The sequence below is a fragment of the Echiichthys vipera genome (genome assembly GCF_963691815.1).
Source record: "Echiichthys vipera genome assembly, chromosome: 3".
Lineage (NCBI taxonomy): Eukaryota > Metazoa > Chordata > Actinopteri > Perciformes > Trachinidae > Echiichthys > Echiichthys vipera.
Genome location: NC_139828.1, coordinates 8,130,822 through 8,155,669, shown reverse-complemented (window position 1 = coordinate 8,155,669; position 24,848 = coordinate 8,130,822). Strand labels below are relative to the sequence as shown.

General features: G+C 43.4%; 2 protein-coding genes across 2 annotated transcripts; one reads left to right on the top strand and one right to left on the bottom strand.

Annotated features, from left to right (window-relative positions):
- Positions 1-438: 438 nt before the first annotated feature.
- Positions 439-3,932, top strand: LOC310966877 (E3 ubiquitin-protein ligase RNF170; the record flags this gene model as incomplete). Its single annotated transcript, XM_083940807.1, has 6 exons — positions 439-467; positions 1,106-1,211; positions 1,657-1,762; positions 2,319-2,392; positions 2,478-2,588; positions 3,588-3,932. The coding sequence occupies 6 exons, from the start codon at positions 439-441 to the stop codon at positions 3,930-3,932; spliced, it is 771 nt and encodes a 256-aa protein (XP_083796933.1).
- A 652-nt stretch (positions 3,933-4,584) lies between these two features.
- Positions 4,585-23,326, bottom strand: pfas (phosphoribosylformylglycinamidine synthase). The gene is made up of 28 exons (XM_083939143.1): positions 23,195-23,326; positions 21,469-21,591; positions 21,212-21,347; positions 19,913-20,018; positions 19,629-19,827; positions 15,151-15,256; positions 14,916-15,056; positions 14,714-14,838; positions 14,341-14,469; positions 14,122-14,259; positions 12,774-12,902; positions 12,587-12,660; positions 12,347-12,503; positions 11,776-11,837; positions 11,521-11,682; positions 11,188-11,415; positions 10,878-11,108; positions 10,097-10,277; positions 9,924-10,007; positions 8,766-8,921; positions 8,256-8,375; positions 8,022-8,167; positions 7,735-7,942; positions 7,383-7,474; positions 7,180-7,294; positions 6,928-7,077; positions 5,787-5,927; positions 4,585-5,105 (listed from the first exon to the last, which is right to left on the bottom strand). Exons 2-28 carry the CDS (start codon positions 21,587-21,589, stop codon positions 4,795-4,797), a joined length of 3,948 nt encoding a protein of 1,315 aa, XP_083795269.1. The 5' UTR covers positions 21,590-21,591; positions 23,195-23,326; the 3' UTR covers positions 4,585-4,794.
- Positions 23,327-24,848: the final 1,522 nt, after the last annotated feature.

Below are 24,848 nucleotides of genomic sequence, written 5' to 3'. Positions count from 1 at the left end.
GGAATTTTGAGTTGTAGGGCTGTTGGTAGAGTAAACTTTGGGTAAATGATTGTCAAAGTCAGATCTAACCTACTTAAACAAAGCGTTGCTTTGAGGTGGTGGAAAGTCACGTGACCCCAAATAGTTTGGCTCTGACCAGACTGAAGGAGGAAGGGTTTTTAACATGTAACTATTCTAATACGTTAACAGTAAAAGTTGATCACAGTCTGTTGTAATGTTTTTAAAGTAGCACAACTGTGTACAAACCACAGCTTCATTGACTTGACTGCATTACTGCTCCCTTAAAGCAGAAAGACTCAGACACCAGCTGATATTGGAGGGTGTAGTTGATTATTAACAGCAACTCCAATTTATTTTGCACAGTGATGCTGTCCGGCAGCACTTCACTTCCTTCTAGGAGACAGTGACTACCTGTCAGCTGCTGTTCCTAGCTCAACTATGCACCCTTACCACAGCTCTCAGTCCAGGTGAGTCTCATCATACATGTATTTAAGGGTTTGTGTTCATTGTGAGACTGCACTTGCACTCCTAAGATATTTTAGGTTAGTTTACGGATGAGGGAAATTGTAATGACAGTGTAAGTGTAATGACATGTTCAATAGTTTTTTTAACTTTCTGTTGAAGAGCTCCACAAAAACATGACGTTAAACATGTTTTAGACAGAGCAAATCTAAAATAACACGTTTGATCATGGGAAGTGAAGCGATTTACAATCTGTTGATCTCTGTAAACTGTTTACTGTAATCTCGGTCAATGTAACCTGACAATAAAAGCCAGATTGTAAAGTTGTCTGATGATAGTGAGGATTGAATCACAGTGCGGTTCATTACATACTTAACATTTTTGATGATTCTGATTTATACAAAAGAAACGCAGCCTTAAAAGCATTTGGTTAAAAACTCCCTGTCAATGCAACGTAGCATCTAATCTGCCAAACTGCCGCAGTCAGAGCATCAGCATCTGTTGTCCACAAATAGAAAAAGAGCTGAGTGTGAATCGACCTTATCTCACCACATTGTTAGAATTGTGTCAGTATCTCCTCACGAGAAGATACGCGGTATTTAAGGTGTGTTTATAATTGTCGACGTGCCGCGTCACGTTGCAGACCGGACCATCTCCCCCCTGAAGGTCAAGTGGGTCACGGTCACCCCGGGTCATCCAGACCTCTGCTGTGCACACCTGAGCAGTCAGCGTCCACGTTGAGCCACAAGGTGAGACTGCTACGGTACGCACGCATGTGAAGCTGATGTTTTGTAGGTTCTTCAGTCTTGAATTGTTGTTTTGATACTTTTTTTAATGTCTGAGATTGTCAACAAACAGTGACAACAGGACAAGCACACGAGCAGTAAATAATATGACTCAAGGCACTCCTGTGTTATGATTATGACTGTTTTTATTAGGGTCACAGTCTGGTGGAGAGAGCTGCTGCCACACAAATGATGATGATCTCACTGTTTACGTGACTAATTATACAGTAAACCTCGACCTAATCAAAATCACTGAACAACACTTTATGAGGAATACTACATAAGGAATATGTTTTTTTTAGATTTCTCAACTCTTATTCATGTTGTCCTTTCTTTTTTCTGATTTGTCCCCCCCCCCCTCCCCCCTCGCCTCTTAATTCTTGTTTCTGTGCTCTTTTCATCTCTCCAGGAATCTGCACATTCGTGTCCGTCCACAGGTCGAGACCGGCATTGTCCGGTCTGCCTGCAGACGGCAAGCTTCCCGGTCCAGACGAACTGTGGCCATTTGTTCTGTGGTACGAGATCCACTCAAAACACACACAGCATCAGAGCAGAGACGAGTTCTGTTCTTTCATTCATGCGTTTGTTCCCTCCGTCATCTGAGACTGGATTCATTCATTGTTCATTCGCTCTCACACTCGCTCACCTGTTACATAATGTTTGTATCTTTGTTCATTCATCAGCGGATCAGTGTAGCATCAGTTTCTCCAGGCCTGTCTGCACTGCTTTGGATAATTAACTGTTGCCATGGTTTTTCAACGGCGCCTCTAACCTGACAGCTTTACTCAAATAAGTCTTATCAAGGGTGTACGGATATAACAAACACATTCTATTAGCTGTTTAAAGATGTGCAGAGACCTTAAATGTCCCATACTATGCTCATTTTCAGGTTTATTGATATTCCAGCATCTTTCCCTTAACATACCCCGGCCTTTTCAACCCTTCATTACCCAAACACCTCTGTCTTTTAACATTAACAGTGGTGAAAGAATGATGCTAGAATGATGCATTATGGTAAAAAATGTTGACTTTTAGATGAAAAAGTGTTGCTTTGTGTGCTTGACTCTGCAGCTCCCTGTCTGATCGCCTATTGGAGACATGGTTCCTGGTTGGATGCAATCAGCTGCCCTCTCTGCAGACAGAAGGTACAGCGTGCGTGAAGCGATGAGAGACCACAGTCCAACCAGTCAGCTAACGATGACATGGAATAAAAATGTTTCTTGTTTTCAGGTCAGCGTGCTGTGTCACCTATTTAACGAGAGTCGATCGGACCGTCAGTCAAAGGAAGTTCTCGGGGAAATCACAGACTACAACAAACGTTATTCTGGAGCCCCGCGAAGGGTCAGTACCAGTACTCCATCTAACCTTGTTAGAAACCATTCTTAAAGTCTTTCCATGGCTGTTTTCCCTCTTCTCCAGGCTTTACCTGCCTCTGTATCAGGTGGTGCAACTTTCTCTTACAGCCTTGAATGAATCATCAGATTACATCATTATGGGAAACATGAGAACTCCTCAACTATTCCCTTTTATTCTGGGTTTGTAACATGAAACCATAAGGAGTTATTGTCCTATACAAACCACCAATGCCAGACAATGGAGGTGTCTGGGTTACACACCTCCCACTGACACACCTCGTCGCCTTTCCTATGAAAGTTCACACAACTGATTTCCCACATGGATCAGATCAGATGAAGGTGTTAGGTAAAACACATCAGTTTAAATAATCCTAACTATCTGTAAACTCGATTCAATGACTCGTCATGTCAATGCCTGAATCTGTGATGTCAATGTACACAAGACTGCCTGTATCCATGACAACAGCTGTCACACTTTTCTGTACCGGACAAGAGAAACTTTTTGGGGAAACTACCTATTTTTTACCCTTCATAAATCCCTCTCCTTTTTACTCTGTGCTGCACTTCTGTGCTTAACTCAGGGTATTCTTCAGTTAGGACGGTTCTGTCATGACTAAATTCCTAAGATGCCGTTAGTAAACATGTTTCTGTAATACCAAAAATCCTCAATGCCATCCTAAACTGAGATGAGATAGGATTTCAGATTTAGGGAACTTCTGTTATGAGGCCCCAGTTCTTGATTCCCATCCCTGTCTTTTCAATGGATTTCCATTGCTAGGCAACAGCCTGATATCATTCACACCGTAACAGGAAGTATGGATGTTTATGTTTGCATGTGAAATGGTCTATATATATATCTGCTGTATCAAGCATAATTAGGTGATCATGTTCAACCACACATCATGTTTAAATGTTCATATCTAGAACCATATCACACATTTTCCTCTCTAACCTGGCTGCTTCTTCTGCACACTGACCCCTCCAGGTAACAGACTACCTATGTGACGCACCCCTTCTCCTGCAGTTACTGGCCCGTGGCCTGGGCACCATGGGAGGACTGGTGTGGTTGTTTTTCTTCAGGGTGGCCCTGTGCTGTGTGGGGACTGTGGTGTCCATCTCCTACCCTCCTCTGGACCCTGTCTCCTCATCAGCAAACCCCCTGGAAACAGACCCCTCCCTGTGTGGACTGCTGGGCGTCCTCGATGACCTGGTGGTGGTCATCCTGCTCCTTATCTGCGTTATCAACATCAACCAGCAAATGGTGCCAGAGAGCAGAGGCGGCTCGGCAAACGCTACGACCTCACAAGGAGTAATGGGGAATTCACTGTAGACAGATGCTGCTAGTGTCAGTACAAGCTGTTTGACATGGACTTTCATTGGATTTCTCACGTCTCGCTGTAGATAGTTGGATTAGTGGATGCAAGAATATTGACAACAGCACAGCGTGCAGAAATAATGTTTGACGGCGTCTGTGGACTCCAGGCCTGTTCGTCAAGCGTTTACAGAGCCTATGCTGGAGCGATATCCAAATACGATGGCACGCAGTGTGCTGCCTCAGCTGTGGTTACAAGTGCTTATTCCTTAAGTTCCTCAGGCCTGACTGACGTGTTTAGTTGGGAGCTATTTGATTCATATTAAATAGATTCAATCTTCAGTTTAAACTGTAATTACATCCTTTATATTGTAATTAACATCTATATTCTTTACCCAGAAACAGAAACTATCCACTGTCATTTTTTACTCCTAACATTGTTCCAAGCTCGAGACAGGCTCTCATGTCAGTGTTTATATTGGCATCTATGTAAATACTTGATATTGTATGAATTCATTTTTGTATAAAATAAACTATATTTATTGACTTATGTGTGTTTTTTTTTATCATGACACTACACATGCTTTTGCTGTTATTATTATGTATTTATTATCAAATTTCATTTGTAAAGTTTCAGCAGAGCAACACTGATAGTGTCAGCAGGCCTGATTGGCACCCAACAGTTTTGTAAAATAGACAATTACCAGAAAGAAACGTAGAGAAATGAAACAAAGTAAACAAGAATCCACAATAGTCGTATAAAGAATTACAGCAGGCATCGGTAATAATGCAAAGTACAAGTACCACAGTAAGTAAAAAGCTTAGAAATGTAAACCGGCTGTTGACCCACAACCCAAAAAAGAAAATAATACTTCTGGTATCACTCTGTGGTGCTGCACCAGGCGGCCGCGTTCTTGAACATACGCAGCCAGGGTGAAGGCGTGAGAGACGGTCTGAAGTCCCTCGGGGCCCATGGCCACTGCCAGCCCAGGGTGCAGCGCTCCGGGTGGGGCATCATGGCCAGGTGTCGCCCGTCCCTGGAGCAGAGCCCTGCTATGCCCTGCGGGGAGCCATTAGGGTTCAGAGGGTACTCTTCAGTGGGATGACCCTGGTCGTCAAGGTAACGGACGGGGGCGAGCCCACCAGAAATAATCTGGTCCTGGGCCAGGGAGCTACGGAATTGCATCAGACCTATGAAGGAAAGAGTTTGAGGGGAAAATCAATATTGAACACAGCTGTTTATTACAGAACATACTGACCTGTGACTTCTGAGTCAGCATAAAAAAGTTTTACAGAGTAACCTTTTTGTGCTCGACTAAGGCCTGGTCCACAGGAACGCAGGTATTATGAAACTGAACTTTTATGGAATAAATTCCCGTCCACACCACCGGTGTGATACAAAAATATCTCCATCCACATGAAACCGCAAAATCCGCCTCCGTCAGCTGGTTACATCTGGAGTGCTCCATAAGTCTGCGTGGATAAAACTTACTGTTTACCATCGCACAGTATGACGTCAAACAAAGTTGACAAGAAATTGCGGTTTTCCTCGGTTTTCCTGTCCACACATGACGGCTGAAACCAGACTTTTGGAAAAAGTTCTCCCTGGACTCCGGTTACAACTAACTCCGGAGCCCACAACTGTGGTTACGTGTGGATGAAAGGCCAAACCGTGCAGAGAAACACACGGTTTAAAAAATACGCGTTAGTGTGGACGGCCCCTAAGATTCAGTGGTGCATTCTGGTCCTGAGCTGGGTCCGTCAGAGCTTCATGTTATTATCACAACTGAGAAAGAAGGCTACAAGCACCAGTTCTGCCAACATTTGGGACAAGTTGAGGACCACCACATGATCGACTCCACAGTACTGTACCTTCTCCATGTGCAACCCAGACTCCCAGAGCTGAGCCCTCCATGCCTCTGAGCCAGATGGACGGGGACTCCTGAATCCCAACGTTGACGAACCGAGACTCAAACCTGCCGGACTTATTATGGGTCAGCACCACTTCAGTCTCTGGGGATGAAATTGGAAATATGAAAGCATTTTAAATCCCAATAACCTCAAACTCTACAAAAAGTCTCCTCTGTGAGACAAAATACTGTAAACTACTTTTTAGAAATCTAACTTTCATATGAGGCACTTTTAAGCACACAGCAACGTGCACAAGAAACAGTCTGATGGTGGGTCTGGTAGCACGTGAGACCAACCATGAACAGATACATGCACAAGGCCGGATGCACGGCGGATGGCGAGATAAAAACAAAATTACGAGCCTTTCAGTAACAGTAATTTAGTTACTTAATTTTAAAAGTGACAGGTATGAGATTATGACTTACTACCAAATGTAAAAGAGTTAATGTAATGTGTTAGTGCAGACACTGGTGATAATTACATTAATTTCTTCATACAGTATATTGCTGTTGCATCGTCTATACCAGTGATTCCCAACCAGGGGTACTTGTTCCCCAGGAGGTTCTTCTGCAGCTGCCAGGGAATACAGTATGTGGGAAGATTGATGAGTAGATTATGATTTAATTAAAAGAATATATCCACATAATGACTTTTAGTCAGCTGTAACACTACATTTAGGAGTGTGTGAAAACCAAAGAGCGTTCGAGCACAGAAGCTCAAACATGGAGCTAAACGTAATGAATAAATGGTAAAAGGGTCAGAGTAATGACGCACAGTTAATCGGCTATAAGTCTCAAATAAAAGTTAAAATGTGTACCTAAAGTTATTTGAGTTATTTATAGTTGAAATAGCTAAAAGTAGCGGATAAAGCCTCCAGCTCCACTTCAAGTGGTAGTAGCCTAGTGTAGTAGTAGTATGACTGCTGATCAAACCAGCCGATATAACGACCGTCCGATTGTATGAAAATATTAGCAACATCCGCTATTGGGAATCGATGAAGGGGTACGAGACTTCATCTCACAGGGATGTGAGGGTACCTCAGACCAAAAAGGTTGGGAACAAGTGTTCTATACGGATGTCTTTCTATGCTTTTTCCTCTTACCTGCTCCATCCCCGCTCTCTCCCACCCAGCCCAGCAGGGCGAGCAGCTGGCAGCCGTTACACACTCCCAGACTCAGCGTGTCCTCTCGCTGCCGGAAGCGATCAAACTCAGCTTTGGCCTTGGGATTATACGCAACAGTAGCAGCCCAACCTATTATGGAGGGAAATAATTTGCGTGTCAAAAGGGGTCTGAGTGAGTGTGTGTGAGTGTGTGTGCGCGTGTGCATGTGTGTACGTATGGGTGTTTATTTGCCTTTAGCTGATCCCAGGACGTCTGCGTAGCTGAATCCACCAACAAACACGACTGCTTTGAAAGAATCCAGAGTTATGGAGCCAGAGCACAGGTCCTGCATGTTGACATCCCACACCTACACAAAAACACGGACAAGAGTCACGCACACCAGCACCACAGCTTAGGTCAACATATATTCGGCTAACATCGCTCTAAATGGTTACCTCAAAGCCGGCCATGTACAGAGACACAGACATCTCCCGGTCTCCGTTACTGCCCTCTTCCCTGACCACAGCTACACGAGGCTGACCTGCACCTGGAAGAACACACACATCAGAGAGATTTAAACAAAATAATAAACATAGTTAGTGGATATAACTGCTCAAAGATGATTATGACTGCACTGAATACTTTCACCTATTAAATGATGATCAGACCAATTGTATCTGGCAAATATGTAATATTTTTCCCAATTAATGTTGTAAACAAAGAATAACTTGATAAAGGAAATAGCAATTATCTGCAATCGAAGACACTGAATCATTGTAAATGGTACCGGTTCTGTTAGTTTCTTACTGAGCTGGCTCATGTCGGACATTTCAGAGGGGTCAAAGGTCAGTTTGAAGTATGGCTGCGTCCTCTTGGCTAGCCCTTCCTCTTCCTGTTTAACACAGATCTCGTTGGCCTGGAGGCGTTCCAGCTGGAAACTGGTGTCCTCCCATAACGCTCTGAGGTCAGGCAGCGGCTTCCTCAGAACCTCCTGTCCATCCACACGAACACGGACCTGAAAGGGTCAGGGAATTAAAACAGGTCATTACAGATGAGATGAAAGCACGAGATACAGACTGAGGCTGATGTCTCACCGCAGCCTCTGGTCCAAAGCCGCAGGTTCTGCCGACTCGATGGCACTGCACGCCTGCGTCGCCGTATCTCTGACAAACCGCTTCTACGTCGAGCTCCGAAACCTCCAGAACCAAACCCAGCTCCTCACTGAACAGCAGCTCCATGACTGGGCAGCGAAAAACACCGCATGAGTTCATGAATACAACTAAGCAGTCTGGATCCTGTATATGTGTGAAACGCACCGGCTCACTAACCTCCAGTTCCTTGTGATGACAACTCAATATCAATCCCGCGGTTTCCTGCGAACGCCATCTCCAGCAAGCAGGAAATGAGGCCTCCATCACTGATGTCATGTCCTGCAGACAGCAGACGATCTGCAAGAAGAGAAAAAAAATCCTGAAGTCAGTCTCTTTTTATCCTTTTTCCAGTTTTCTTTACTTAAAATTGACTTTTATCTTTAATTCAAACCGATGACGTGAATAGAAGTATAACACCTTTAAAAGGTTGCTGGGCCATTTCATTTGTTCATTAGGTACTAAAATGTGACAGAAAAGATAAGAGTCATGTCCTGCTGCTTTTTATCAACTGAAAATACACAGCAAGACCACTAGGTGGCTGTGTACAACCGTACAAATCTGTGGCCTTACAATGAGGAAAATAAAGCTAAAGAAGCGTTTGCTGACTGACTGAAACACAGGAAAAAGGGGGCTATAGTTTTTCCTCCTCTGAGGCGAGTAGCTCTTTGCCTTTGAGTGCAAACTGACCGCGCACAAGTCCCTGTGTGGTGTTGAAGCAGGCGGTCAATAGTTCTGGCTGCTCCAGGTCAGGAGAGCAGTCTCCCAGCTGGCTGTAGCACTGGGCCAGGGCAGAGCCTCCCAGACGATGGCGGCCTGGACTGAGAGGAACCCACAACAACACGCCTGCGGACAGAGGACAAAAGGTCAGAGACTCTGTAACCGAGGAGCGTGTGTGTGGAATGTGAGTAGTTTTGTATAGATGGCAGAGAGAGAAAGATGTGTACAGTCAGGGTGAGATGAGGATATATCAGACATTTGCTTTTAACCTCTTAACGGCACGCCCACTGGCCCTGATGACTCTTTTTAATGTAGTGGACTAAATCTTAAATCCTTAGTGAAGATGATCACCATTCGAAACTAGACACCCTTAAGAATCCATTTGTGCCAATCATGACATGCTAACTTGTTGGGAAATAACAGCAAATAAGTTTGGCTAAATTTTGGCGAGGGAAAAACTGACATGGTTATTTTCAAAGGGGTCAGAGAGTTTGGGAGGACAACATGCAAGTTTTCTCCTGCAGTACAAATGTGTTATTTTAGCCTGTTCTATAAAATGTGTGTATTTGAATATTTGTGCATACTGGGGTCCATAAACAGTGTTGAGTTGTATACATTGTGTCTGACTGGAAAGCTGAGACTCTTGTTAATTCAATGAGCCTGATTGTATTCATGCGTGACGATCTTAGTCCTCATAGAAGCAATTTCAGTGTAGTGTAGTTTTTGAAACATGCCGTTGTGAAACTCACAGTCTCATGAAACTTTACAACCACAAACCAGAGACCTGCAGCGTTCAGAGGAGGGATGCTGCAACTTATGAGACATAACATTTATGATGAGAGTGGGAATCATAAACTCATGTTCCAAGCCCTTATACACTTTCACAATTCATTTTAATTAATTCATAATTATTTTTTATTTCTGATGACTGGAGGAACTGGACACAGTGCTGAGCTGCATCTCAGATTAATCTGCAGGTTCACAGTTTTTTAGATGAGGTAATCCACCTCTCTGAGGCCTCGACTGTTCACGTGCTGTCCTGCTACGATGTCCCCCTGCTATGAGGTTAACTGAATATGAGCAATCTGATTTGTGTGTGTGTGTGTGTGTGTGTGTGTGTGTGTACACCTTTGCCATCTGGATCCTCGAGGTCGGGTGTCACAGTGGCGGTGATGTCAGGACAAACAGCATAAGCTGAAATTACCAGAGCACCTGAAACAGGAAAAGCAAAGTTAAACACACACAGACAGAGAGAGACAGAGAGACAGACAGACAGACAGACAGACAGAGAGACACAGTACCTGGTGCTTTCACCGTCTCCTTCCCCACTCTGGCGGCCATACTCAGAGAGTCCTTGCCCCCATCGATGGCCACTCCCAGCTGACCCATGACCGCACACATGGCTTTGCAGGCCTCCCACAGAGTGGCTCCCTCTCCGGGCAGCTTGGCAGCCCACATCCAGTTTCCACTACACTTCACATCCTGAAACACACGACTGGGGGGTTCACCAAAATCCTGGACATTTATTTTAAAGGAAATCATCTGCACTCGGGGTGTAACGTTTCTGAAACAGTGACACAAACGTCCACAGTCTCGTGTTGTGGTCTCACGCATCACAGAGACTTGGCTGGACAGAGATCTTAAGAAGAACGGTAAGGAGAAAGGGTGTGGGGTTGAGGTGGTTGCAAACAACAGGTGATGTAACCCAAGGCACATTACCGTTAAAGAAAGTGTAACCAGGATATTGAACTGTTAGCCATCAGTCCATCCATATTACCTGCAGAGGGAGTTTACATGTGTTTATTGTTTATATCCTCCCTTCATCTACTGTGGATGTAGCGAGTGAACTACTGATGCAACACCCCAATTGGTTTAAGTGACATTGGGACACTGGGATTAATGAAGTGTCTGTTTGTCTACTGGTCCTCTTTATTTAGTTCATTACCTCCAATCTGTACCAATTCTAACCTGGAGAGGATTCTGTCCACCTTAGGTACAAAAGTACTCAATCTGTTGAAAAGGACGATGATGCAAATTTTGTTCTACTTGTGATTATTCTCACACTCTCCATCATCTGCTCACCTTCAGAGCTGTGACTCTGGCAAACACCAAATTGGTTAAAGCCTCTCCAACAGCCATGCGAGCCCCGGCTGCAGGACAGACGAGGCCTTTGATCGGCTGCTCCCCGATGGCAGTAGCTGCTCCCTCGAGGCTGAACGGTGACAGAGCAACAACAGCCACGTCAGCCAATGGGGTGTGAAGAGGGCCGACACATTGTTGCTGGGCAACCAACCCGGTCACAGACCGGTCCACCTGGGAGAAGGAGTGAAGAAACAGAGTCACCAAGTGTACTAACGGACTTCTACAGACAAGACAGGGAGGACAAACACACCTTGTTGGTGAGGTAGCGTTTGGAAGCCACAGCAGGCAAACGTAAAACTCTTTCCAGTGCATCTTGGACTTTCAGCCCAGCAGGAAGAGCCAGAGGCTGATGGGTCGGGGCAAGACGCTCCATCCTAAACTCCTTCTGCGGCATTTTCCCCAGAACCCACTCCAGCTGCAGGTCGACAGGACAGCGCTCGCCGTCACCACTGCCTGTCTCATTATCCACCAGCACAATCTGTGGGACAAATTAAATCTATTTCACTGTGCTATTTGATGCTGTTCCAACAACCACTGATCACTAAACGGAGGGATTAGTACAATTGATTTGCGTTAAACATGCCTTGCCGTCTCCAGTGATGTTTCCGACAAAGTCCACAGGACACTTCTCCCTCTGACACACCCGCTCCAGGAAGCCCCTGTCCGACGGACGGAGCAGCAGAGCGTTGCTCTCCTGATACTCTGCTCCCCACAGCTCCAGCACACTCAGAGTGGGGTCACCTTTCTAAAGACGACGACGGAGTGAAGAAGAAAACAATAAGAAATGGCAGAGTATGTGTTTGTGTGTCTGTGTGTTTGTGTTTGTAGCTGGGATTACCTTGAATCTACTGCAGTAGATTACGGCGCCCGCCGGCTCACTGAGCTCCTTGAGCACGTTACCTGAGGATGAAGTGATTCAACATGTTTAGCTTTAGTCTCATCATCTAAGCTTTATATACATCTAGGCATGGGTGATATGGCCAAAATATTAAACCCAATAAAGATAATTTAATACCGAGATAACAATAAATATCACGATAAAGCATGTTGTCTTCACATGATAGCCTATTAAATATACTCCTGTGTGAATTAAATACTTGACAAATGAAAAGAATAGAGTATTTTAGAGGTTTAGTGTAAATTAAATTAACAGATTCAGGTGAAATTCTACAGAGAAAAAGGTAAACTGTGTGTACATGCATGCACGCAAACAGTGTGATGTTAAAACAAAACCATAATCTTCAAATGGGATTATTTCACATCAGATTTTCTGAGTTAATTGACTTGTTATTATTAATTTAAACAACGTAATTGTGTATCAAGATATATGATTTTCATCCCGATGTTCATTAAAGGGCGATGAGTTACCGTGCATAAATCCTAAAAACAAAGTGTGAAATGTTTCATACCGTTCCCTCCCGCCCCCTGATCGTGTATACTGCAGATTGGGTTCCCGCCGCTTCTTTCCAAACACGCCCTGAGAGCGCGGTTCATCTTCTGCTCCATCTCAGCGTCTCCCCTCTGCACTGCACCCAGATCCCTGTCGCTGGAGTTATCCCCCTGGACCTGCAAGACAAAAAACGTATTTAAGTTCACCAAAACGTCTGCGGATGAGGTCAGCGCTGTGTGATTTACTGAGGCGACCGTACTTCCACAGAAGAGGCCGCTCCCCCTCCCACGCCGATTCTGTACACGGGGCCTCCGATCTTCACCACTTCCATTCCTGATCGATAAGAACAGCAGAGGAGCGCCGTGAGTCACTGATCCATGAGTGTAAATATAGCCTGTGCATTGATTAAACACATTCCACACACACACACTGAGTTAAGACATTACCGGCCTCTGCCTCTTCTTTCTTCACGTGTGCATCTTCAATAGAACCGATGCCGCCGCTGAACATGATTGGCTTAATCCACTCTCGCCGCTCTCCATTAGACAGACGCATGCCGAAAGAACGAGCAAAACCTAGAGGGGCAAGAACTTATTATTAAATAATTATTAAAAGATGCTGAAACAACTCATTTATCAATCCATCTGTCGACAGAAAATTGATTGAAACACATGGGAACATTTATTTATTTTTGGTTTTATATTCTCTAAATAATTTGTGTTTTTGGCAACTAATCAGACTAAAGAACAGATTTGAACATGACACACAGGTCAAACTGCTGACTTCAAAGCTGATCTGTAATTAAAAATAATGATGACTGTAATCAATACTGAGTATAATTGAGGATACATGATTTTTGATACGGAAAATAATTTCATATTTTTATATTTCAAAAAGTAGTTTAAGCACACGGGGTGAGATAGGCTAAGATGCAACGAGCACAGTACATAAAAAAGATCCACAAACATACTTTTGTACTATATAGTTCAAACATACTTTTGCTTTTAAAGAGTATTTTGGCTACGAATTCAGACTTAATGCTTTGACACAATCTGTAAATTTGACATGACGATGAATATCGATACATGTTTATACTGACGGGTCACAAACCAACTTTCAAAACACCGCCCTCTGTATCGCAGTGTGTAGCTGCTCCGCTTGTTAAGTCAATGAAAGCAATTTGGTTAAACATAATAATACAACTTTCTGTTCTGATCATTTATTGGTAATGATTTTATATAGCACATCTCAAAATATAATCTTTTTGTCCTTTTTTAAGCAAAAATGAGAAATATTCTGACACGCTGATTTTTTTTGTCTTGTATGACGAGAGTTAGTTGAATATAATTAATTGAATCAGACGAAACAATCAAATTTAGGACGTCACTGTGAGCTTGTTATATATTTATAATTGATTGTCTTTATTTCGAACATGTAAGAAATGTTACACATTTAGACCACAAGAAGGCGTTCTGTTCGTTGACACGTCTGTTAAAGAGATCAAAGTTTGAACCATAGAAGAAGAAAAGTATTAGCTGGTAATCGTTGAGGAAGTTTAATTGTTACTTTCTGTTGGACGTGGTTTTTATTGTACTGCGAGTCTTTTTCGTCAGTTAAAAAAACCCAGAAAAAACAAGGAGAGGTCCCGCTCGATTTTTCTTAGAAGCTGCAGCTAATTCCCATCGTCCGTGCTAGAGAGGCTCTTCTGAATGTCTGTACTTTATTAACTGAGATAAATGAATAACGACTTAACTGCCAAACTAAAACCAAGCATGCTTCAGGGGTGTTCTCTACCTGACAGGACCGGTTCTCCAAACTTGTTGCCGTAGTCTGAGGCTCCGTCACTGGCCTCCACTGCCACCTGCAGCGGAGGGGCAAAGCTGGAGGGATACTCCCAGCCCTCTCCCTCGGACTCCCAGGGGAGAACGTAACCTGCGGCGATGCACACAACCATATTACTGCGTTAAGAACCATTTCAAATTTCACAATAAAAGAAGGTGGTGTTTTGCAGACCTGGTATGTGCAGGTTGCCGAAACAGTAGCCTGCGGTGCCGGCGATGACGTGTCCTCCCTGTCCGGCGCTCTGGACGTCTCTGATGCGACCTCCCGTGCCTGTGGTGGCGCCACTGAATGGTGCCACTCCTGCGGGTCGGATGGGTTTCATGATGATTATTTGGCAAAACAACCACGAGGGGAAAAGTCACTTCTGGGGCGACAGAGCTTTTTGCATTGCTGCCTCCTTTCACTCGTTTTTAAATGTGCCTGCTTTTTAGCTTTTTAGCCGTTTTATTGCTTTGAATCGTTTTCACCATAGATTTTAATGTACTTGTTTGTAATGTTTTGTTTTTCATTATGTAAGTAAACAGAATGCTTTGTGTGTCCTGACCTGTCGGGAAGTTGTGCGTCTCTGCGGTGAAGATGACGTGTCTCAGTGAGCGCCGTGTCTCATACGGGCTGGCTCGGGATGGATCTTTCGGGTAAACACACTCCAGCTCCGTCCCTTTGATACCACTGGACACACACATTTCTCAGTGAGTCAGTGTGAATGGAAACACACACACACACACACACACACACTTCGCTCCTACCTGCTGTTGTCGCAGAACTTGATGACGTTGTTCTGGTTGCTGTGCTGCTGGGTGTCCATTATTAGACTGAAAAGAGTCTCCTTCTGCTCCTGCCCGTCGATCTCCATCCGCCCCCGGAAGAACCAGTGACGACTGTGCTCGCTGGGACGCAGGGGCACAAAAGAAAGCATCGGGGAATAAAAGAAAACACACAGGAAGAAAGACTGCAGAGTGACAACACAAAGATAAAGCCCACCTGTTGGACTGAGCAAGGTCAAAACACTCCACACTGGTCGGGTTCCTTTCAATCCTCTGGAACATCGACGTGTAGAAGTCAAGGTCCCAGGAGTCAAAGGCCAGACCTGGAGCGAGAGCATGTGGTGAGACTCTGACACCAAGAAGCAACCACCACCAAAGATGGGGAGAGAATTTATCATAAACTGCACTGCGGACATCAACCATTTGCACTCGTTAAACACTGGCCAGGATGCAAAAATGAATCAAACAAACAAACAAACACACACAAAAGCACAAAGTAAGTGAGTATAAGTATTCAATTCAATTCAAAAAACTTTATTTGTCCCCGGGGGGCAATTCAGGGCACACACAGCAGCAAATAACGACAGTGCAACTATACAAAAACATTTTAACCTAACACAATCCACACATATCCTCTGCATAGAAGAGGATAGAAATACTAGAAATTGCAGTGTAACAGCAGCATTATACACAGACACACAGCAAAACAGTAAAATAAAAATACAATGTAAAAAATACCTAAAAAATAAAATGTATAAATAAGCGGTCCGTACAGTTGGATTTTATAATTTGAAGGTCTCTGCAATCTACTGTTTTTTTGTTTTGTCTCCTTAACCCTTTTGTTGTGTTAAAATTGACCCGTTTTCAAGTTAAACTGTGTAAAAAGTGCACTTTCCTTTTTTGTCCTGGAGTGAGGCTTCATCTAATCCTCAGACGCATCTATTTAAATGCAGCAAAATCAATTTTCACAATTTTTGTAAATTCTAAAGGTCTCAAAAAAAAAAAGGTTACATCTGTGGTGTTACGGGTCCAAAATGACCCGGCAGAGAATACTGGCTGTTGCACAAGCACAACGTAGCAGCTTAAGTGATGCATACGTGTGCGTGTGTGTGCACTTGTCGTTTTAAATGTGTCTTTTAAAGGTCTAGCCTTTTCTTTTTTATGCTTTCAATGTTAAATTATTTCTGCACTTTAAGGAACTGTACTGTAAATTTTGTGTCCTGGTGCAACGACAATAAAGACAATTCTTCTAATTCTTCTAATTCTTCTATCATGCTCAATTGGTTCATACTTATATACTGGGTTTCTACAGGAACATGTTTAGTTTGTTTTTATTCAGTCATCATAAAGAACTATAATTAAAAAAAACTATTTTAAACATATTACAGCTTAGGCTTAGGCTGAAGCAAAAGCTTATATATGGAGATTAAATCCACCTCAAAAAGAAAGAAAATAAATAAACGAAAAGCTTTTCAAAAATAATAATACTTATAGTTAATTAATAATAAAGCACCCAAGCTATAATAAAGCAAAGAAACAGGGAAATAAATTATTCACACATGTTGCCATGGAAAACAGCGTTACCAATTATTTTCTTGTAAACATGTTTACAGCTTTACTTGTTGTTGTTGTTTTCCTCTGTCAACCGGTCAAGTTGCAGATTACATTCAAACTTTTCAGACTTCTAAAATATATGTCGTGAAGACTTTGAAGGGATTGAATAATAATCATTTAAACTAAAGGTATTAAGGGTATTTTCGGTGAAACATGGAGGCTTCACACGCATCTTCAACCCGTAGCACATTAGATTTATACAACGTTGCACCCAGGGAACGACTGCAGCTGCACTATCTGCCTTTATGTGGTAGAGTTGTGACATCACAGCGGTACAGAAGTAATGATAAATGGTAAATGGACTCGTACTATAAAGCGCCTTTCTAATCTTCTGACAACTCAAGGCGCTTTCCCAACTTGTCACATTCATCCATTCCCACTGACGGACATGTACAGACCATCTAATCTAACCATTCACACCACATTCACACACCCATGCGCAGCACTGGGAGCAATTCGGGGTTCAGTGTCTTGCCCAGGGACACTTCGATATGCAGACCGGGAGAGTGGGGGATCGAACCGCGAACCGAGTGTTCGCTTGTTGGCTTGCTTCCTACATGTTAGACAAAGGTGAAGTAGTAAAACAAAAGGTGATTTTGGGGAAATACACTTATTCCTGACGGCTCGTTTAAAGACCGTTCCTGAACACAGGCCGTGTGCATTTCTCTGTGGACTGAGAGTTTTGATACCTATGCATTAATTATAAAGCACCTCGTCCTGCTTTATAATTAAAATGACATGGAAATGTCCTTTTTCCAACATGCGAGCTTTAATATTAACTGCTATGAGATGATGTTTTGTCACCTCCGAGAGTTTGTGTCCCTTCTATTAAAACACCTCGTTTAAATCAGCTGGGGAGGTTAAAGTGAAGTCAATCCTGAGGGGGAATCAAGCCGCCGTGGTGTCAAGAAACTCCAGATAGGAGCCGTTTTTTCTTTCTTTTTTAATTATCTCCTCAATTCACAGGTTGAACACGACAGAGCGGACGAAGTATGTGCTGAAATTATTCTCATCAATTTGAGCAGCTTGTGAATATTAATGAAGCCGGGCAGAAAGTGAATCAGCGGAGCGTGAACATAAACACGCACACCACGTTCTGTGGTGGTGGGCAGTGTCACTTTGAAACCTGCCACATAAAGAGAGGAATAACCTGCCGCAGTCACTACGCAACCGTGACACGTAGCTTTGGTGCATGAAAGGTTTGAGCCGAGACCGTTTTTAGCTCTCATTGTGGGGATTGGAGGCTTTTCATTGTCTTATGTTGTCCTAAACTAAACATCTTTGACGGTTTGAAGACATCACCCTGTGCTTTAAGAAATTACACTCTGCAGTTTTCAACTTTTTTATAAACAAAATGATTAAATAAGATTTATTAAGAAAATAATTGTCAATCAAAATACTCATTAAAGTGTAAAAATCATCCCCTGGTCTTTTTCTCCACTTACATTCATCAAATAATCCAACGAGACAGTTTTTTTCTCCGTGTATAACCTATTAACAGAGAAATCCCAGCGAGATGCTAACAGCCGGACGTGGCTAACACTGATTAGCTCGGGGCAGCACGGTGAAGGCATTCAAAGGTCTTTTTTAACCACTAATGCTGCTCAAAATAACACCAAACCTCTGCAGCAGCATGAGAAGAGTCCCTACACATAAAACAAAGCACCAACAACGTAGTTAGTGAACCCGGAGTTTATTAAAATAGTGTTTTAAAGACTTACCAACTGGCCCCTGTACCAGCTCCTCTCATAGTAAAGTCCATTAAAGTTGATTACCAAAGTCAATCCAAAAGGAAGGAGCCCATTGGTGCTTTGTTTTATGTGTAGGGACTCTTCTCATGCTGCTGCAGAGGTTTGCTGTTATTTTGAGCAGCATTAGTGGTTAAAAAAGACGTTTTAATGCCTTCACCGTACTGTCCAGAGCTAATCAGTGTTAGCCACGTTCAGCTGTTAGCTACTTGCCCCTCCAGCCCAGCGGAGGTTTGGTTGTTTTTCCTGCTGCTGAGTGGAGTGAGGGAGGTTAGCTCCAGAAGTATCGACTCCGGCCAGGAGACTAAATAAAAGTGTCTCACGCTGAGCTTTCCAACCGCTATCAGGAAAAGGAAGCAGGACAAGCTGACACCGGGGTACTCTAAGCTTTTTTATTGAGCTTCCTTTTAGGAAATGATCTGAATTTGAGGTAACTCTGGTAAACCGGCAGCTAAAAAGTGCCTGTCTAGGGCTTTTATTGTGAAAGGTAAGAACGGATGGAGTGGATCTGTCTGTGATAGTCTAATAGTAATAGTTTGCGGTCTGATAAACGTCTGTACGAGGTCTGGGTGCAGACGTCAGAGCCTCTGTGTTGCTGTTTTATAATCCTCATAAGTAAAACAACACGACGTGATTGGTTGATGTCGTTATTCGTGGTGCGAACGCTCAGAAAAATGACCCTGTTTCTGTGTAATATTCACGTTCTGTGTGAAAGTCATCAAGGGAAAAACAAGTTTGCAAAAAAATATACTGACGTGCAAATTAATCGCAGAAAAGAAACGCTGCCCTTGTGTGAAAGCCTGGGGGTGTTTTTTTTTTGTCATTCTGAGTTTATAGCTACACTGTTGACCTCAGAGTCAACTTTATCATTTAAATGCAAATTCATTTAAATTTATGGTCTCTGTTGTGAGAAAGGTCAGCTGTGAACATTAAATCTGAACCAGTCAGATGAACATGTTCAGTGTTTGACTTCTTAAATCAGAAGGAGCCTCTCTCTTTCTTTTTGGGTTTCATTTGCGCTTCCCGTCACGTTGGACACGGACACACTACTTAACGCACGCATGCACGTGTTACGGTAATCAGCGGCATCACTGCTGTCCTGTGACTCCAACCAGTTAAGTAATAATGTCATGCATCATGTGACATTATTACCTCCAGCAGCAGACACAGTGTGCTCACAGAACGCTGCGAGGCTGAAATGAGGCACAAGGGAAGAGACAAAAGAGAGGGAGGTTACGGGACAACATGTACGATAACAGCCTCAGTGACTCAAGTAAAAGATGGAGAGAGGCTGAACAAGAGAAACTCCATTAATGAAGAAATTAAGTCTCACCGAGGTCATCGTTTGCGGCCTCCAAGGCTGCGCGGCCCTTCCCCAGGATGTCCACCTCAAACACCGGTTGCGGTTTGGTTTCCACGGTGAAGGAGGTGATGGGATGTTGATAGATGCATTCGGTCATGCCGTCGTACAGACACTCAATCAGCTTCTTGACGTCTCCGTTCAGATCGCTGACGCTCTCTCCGTTCTGTGGCTGCAGGGGAAGAGAGACAGAAACATGAAGGGAGAGCTGACCCTGGATCGCTGCTCGAGAAAAGGATTTTTCACTGCGTGCGAACCTTGATTAGGAACCTGCGTGAGAGCTCGACCCGTGTGACGTCAGTGAGGCCGGCGCTCTGGCAGATGGACACGGTGTTAGTGGACCAGGCGGTGGAGAAGTTCAACCTGAGGAGCAAAACAACAACATGAATAAAAGAAACTGTGTGAAGAGACTTTCTTTTGCACTTTAATGTCGAGTTCCTCACGTCACTAATTAAAAATATCTAATTAAAACAACCATCTGGTATAATAAATGATATTTGTGTTTTAACCATATGGTATAATAAATCACACCACATATATAAAAATAATAAATGATACCATATGGTTATAATATAAATCATGTTCGCTGACGAGTCTTTCCGACAGATTAAAGCTCTGGACTCGTTAGAACAACAGATGATGTGTTAGCTGCACTGTGTCGCTCTTGCAGAAAACTTATCCCAGAAGCTCGCGTGAAGAGGAACGGACCGGTTCACTCAAGTCGCTGTCACACGCACATTAAAAGACCTGACGAGTCAACTCCGACTGATGATGGCCGTGTCAGAAAACGGATCAACGTCTGGCACGAGAGTCCTGGGAGCTGCAGTCTGGCCTTTTCATATTTACTTTAGTCCTGCACCCGCAAACTTAGATTCCATACAGACAGACATACGGCCACGTGCTCGATGTCAGGCTTCATCCCGCCACCGTACGTCCGTTGAGCCAGATTAGTTCCAGAGAGCGTTTCTTGGTGGTCGGAGACACACGACCACAACTAACCTCAGCTATAAGGGCGGCCCCAGATAATGTTTAAATTACTGGAGAAGGTAAGAAACGGTCGCAGGAGACAACACCACAGATTTCTGATATGGGGGCTTCCTTTGTCGCTGTCCGCTTGTCTGTTATGAACGTTGTTGTAACTGCAGCATTGCATTGTGGGATATTTACGTCAGTTGGGTGTCCAGCATTTTCATACTGTAATAGTTCATTAACAGGCTTCAGATAGATTGAAAAAACTCACATACAAAATAACATGTTGGAGTCTCGGATGCAAATCTTTTCTTGTTGATCTTCTATAAACGTAACTAGTGCACCTTTAACATAATGGCCAGTTTGTTTCAGTGTTTACAGTCACACAAAAACAACAACAACAAACAACTCATTTCCCAATACATAATGAAATGAAGCCCTTTTCTTAGGTCATGCGATGACCACTGACCATGTCGCTCATGACGATTGTGAGGTGTGTGTATGTACTGTGCAGAACATAAGGACTAAAGCAGAGACAGTCTGTGTAATAAAGATCATTTATCAGCCCGCGTTGAGCGCAGTAGTACCTGGGTCCAATCTCCACCAGTTTCTCCTCGCTGCCCTCTGTGAGGTTTGGTGTCTCGGACAGCGGCTCTGCCTGCAGAGGAGGGCGAAACAACCAGAGGAGAACCTCCTTCTGCTCGGCGCTGAGACTCTCGCAGCCTGCAGTGGCGAGAGGAAACAACAACAGAGAGCAACATGGATGAATGCATGGATTTATATGCAGCTGTTCACATCCTCTGCATCCACAATGATCAGTAACGTCATCACCGTACAGACTCACCTGTCAGTTCCACATTGTAGCACAGCTCAGAGGTGATCGACAGCCGGGGGAAGAGCTTGGCCGCCCGCTGCACGGCTCGTCCGCTCACAACTTCATTACTGTAGAACCTCACCACAGCCATGGCTGAGGGAGAGACGGCGAAATAGATCTCCATTAATAAAATCAATCAGTGTCAAAGATGATGAATCGTAGGCGATGACATAGACAAGGGTTGTCAAAGTGTTCCAGTAAAGGGCCGCAGTAGCTGTCTTCACACAGTTGATTTATTGGATCAGGTGTGTTCTTGCTTGGTTGGAATGAAAACCTGCAGCCACAGCGACCCTTTCCTGGACCACTTTGAGACCCCTGACACGGGCCCGGTTTAGACGGAGGCGATCTGGATAGGAAACGCAGAAGTGGCGTTGCATTCACACTTTTTATTCTGTGTTTAGGCAAGCGTCCTTGGGGGGAAACCTGCGTGCATACGGTGGCGCAAAAGTGTGTGAAAATCAAGAAGTATGCACACCAGCTGGCTAGGTGGTACTGTGAAGCCCAACACCAACAAGAGCTCGCGCATGCGTAGAAACTTCCTTCTACTTCGCAACATCGCATACAGATGAAAACAGAAACATGGCGAAGAAGCGCAGTAAGACAGAAACATTTAGCGTGGACAGACGAGGAGGTCGAGCTATCGCTGCAAACTACGTTAGAGGCCAGAAAGGTACGAGAGGGAGTGGACTGATGGAAACAGTCCGACATGTTTGTTGTTGTTGCTGTTTGCCTGTACTGTGCATGGATGTATGGATGTTACGTAAACGCGTACACGGAGGGAGCCAGCGTGAGCAGATCAGACTGGTTTTAACCCTTTGGACAGAAACACAACAGTGGAGCGTTTTTTAAGATTTCCACTCTGGAGGGTGGTTTCACTTTTTTGCGTTTTTAAGCCCCAAAAACGTTGTCGCCCTCTAAACGAAAGGCACATCTGATAACATGTTTGTAATCAGGGCCTGGTGTTATCTTACTAATTAAAGGTCAAAGGTCAATATAGATCATTATTGATTCCTTCTCACTGAGGCTGACCTTTATCTCCAGATCCGTTCGCTCATCAGCTGAGGATGATGAGATAAAAAAAAATCCATATCGGTCGATGCCTTGTTTTGATCAAACCAAGGAAATGCTCTGAAATGATGTCGTCTCATAGTGTCAGTTTACATAAAGAACATTTCACAGCTGTAAACATAAACATCCTAAATGTGTCCCAGGTTACTTCCTGTTCATTCAGACCTTTCACAAAAGTCTGTCACAAACAAAGAAGACAGTTTTAAGCAGCTGATGTGATGATGCTTCATTCATTCATCATCAGGGTGAATGAGTGAGTGTCTGAGGTCAACTTCAAACACAATCAGCCTCTGAACTCACTGATTATGTGCATGTTGCAGGTCACACACACTGCACGAGCTTTCTGTTACACACACACACACACACACACACACACACACACACACACACACACACACACACACACACACACACACACACACACACACACACACACACACACACACACACACACACACACACACACACACACACACACACACACACACACACTGAAACTAACCGCGGTGTTTCCTCTTTGTTTGTTTGAATAAAGTTTTCTTCCTTGTGTGGAAGAAGCTAAGCGGCTAAATCAGTTAGCAGCACAGAGCTAACGTACTTCACTTTAGTTTAGTTCAGTTTGACTCACGTGCAGCAGCAGCTTCGGCCGGTGAGTGTTTGTGGTGTCGGGTGAAGAGTCGAGGAGAGTCCCGGGGACACTGGTGCTGCTGCCGGGGAGAGGACTGACGGAGGACTGGCGGAGGTCTGGAGGGTGAAGTGTGCAGCCTGACAGGATGGGTGCACCTCTGCAGCTCTGCACCCACGTGTGAGCTGCTCAACGGTGTGCGCATGCGCAGCTGCAATTCAATTTTGAGTGGGAATGTTTAATTCACTTCAATTTTAGTTTATTTATAGTGCCAAATCATAACAAAAGTTATCTCAGGACACTTTACAGAGTAGGTAAAGACCACACTCTATGACTTATTTATAATAAACATGGACCCAACAATCCCCCATGAGCAGGAAGGAGAGAGAAGGAGAGAAAAGACAGATGGACAGAGACAGACAAAGACAGAGAGACACTTCCAGAGATGCAAACAACCACAAACAACAACTATAATAATAATAATTAATAAAGGAATTCTTCTTCTTCTTCTATAGTAATGTGAATATGACTTACATGTTATGGCAGTTAATATAGCAGAAAAGTAGAAACAAGCACAGCTGAGATGATAGATTATGACAATGATAATAATTACATTTATATCAACAGAAACCTACCAAAATATGATTTGACACTTGTTATTGAACTCTTTCAGACATTAAAATCAAAATGAAACTATTCTTTTTAACAAAAATAATCTTAAAAGACGACGATATTGTAAATATATTTAAGTGATAATGAGATTAAAAAGAAAAAGGTGAAATTCATAAAATCAGGATGAAAATTAATACTTTTTCTGTGTCAGTATTACATCTCATGTATGCTGGTGTTATCATCATTGTGTCATTATGATGTAAATTGAGGGAGCAAAAGTAGTTTCTGTGTTGTGAATCTTTTGTAATTTTCTTGTAAAATGAGTCAAGATACAATATTTAAATCTGCGAACTAAATAAAACAAATGACCAGAAGTTTATTCCTGATAACATGGAGGTTTAAAGGGCTTTTAAACACTTTTAATGGGGAATATAATGATTTATTTATATATAACCTACTGATAATCTTTATAATAATAATAATAAATTGTCTTGGAAAGGACAATGTAACATTTGGTCAGTTTTATTTTCTGTTTCTATGAGTTTGGAGAGTAAGGGTCAGTTGGAGTTAATGTGTTTGGGCGGTAGTAGCTCAGTCCATAGGTGACTTGGCTGGGAACCGTAGGGTTGCTGGTTCAAGTCCCTGTGTAGACCATGCATGGAGCGTGGCCTGGTGGCTGGAGAGGTGCCAGTTCATCTCCTGGGCACTGCCGAGGTGCTGTTGAGCAAGACACTGAACCCCCAACTGCTCGGGGCGCCGGTCACTGGCAGCCCCCTCGCTCTAACATCTCTCCTTAATTGCATGTAGAGGTCCTGTTTGTGCATGTGTGTATTTCAGGCCTGTGTGTGTAACATGATTAATAAGAGTGAAAAAATTCAATTTCCCCGTTGCAGGATAAATAAAGTAATTCTTCTTCTTTAATCTAATCTTTTACAGCCCTGATGGAAGTTTGCATTTATTAAACAAGAGCTGACTCGTAATAAACCGTCTGGATGTGACTAAATTAAAATAATAAAAGCAGATGAAAGATGTTTTTCTTACATGT

Excerpts from the sequence above, each read along its gene's own strand:
- pfas (XM_083939143.1), bottom strand. The coding sequence starts at position 21,589 with ATGGCTGTGGTGAGGTTCTACAGTAATGAAGTTGTGAGCGGACGAGCC. Across the intron at positions 8,376-8,765 it reads CACACAGGGACTTGTGCGCG|ATCGTCTGCTGTCTGCAGGA; the intron begins GTCAGTTTGCAC and ends CTCTTCTTGCAG. Across the intron at positions 8,168-8,255 it reads GTCATCACAAGGAACTGGAG|TCATGGAGCTGCTGTTCAGT; the intron begins GTTAGTGAGCCG and ends TTCGCTGCCCAG.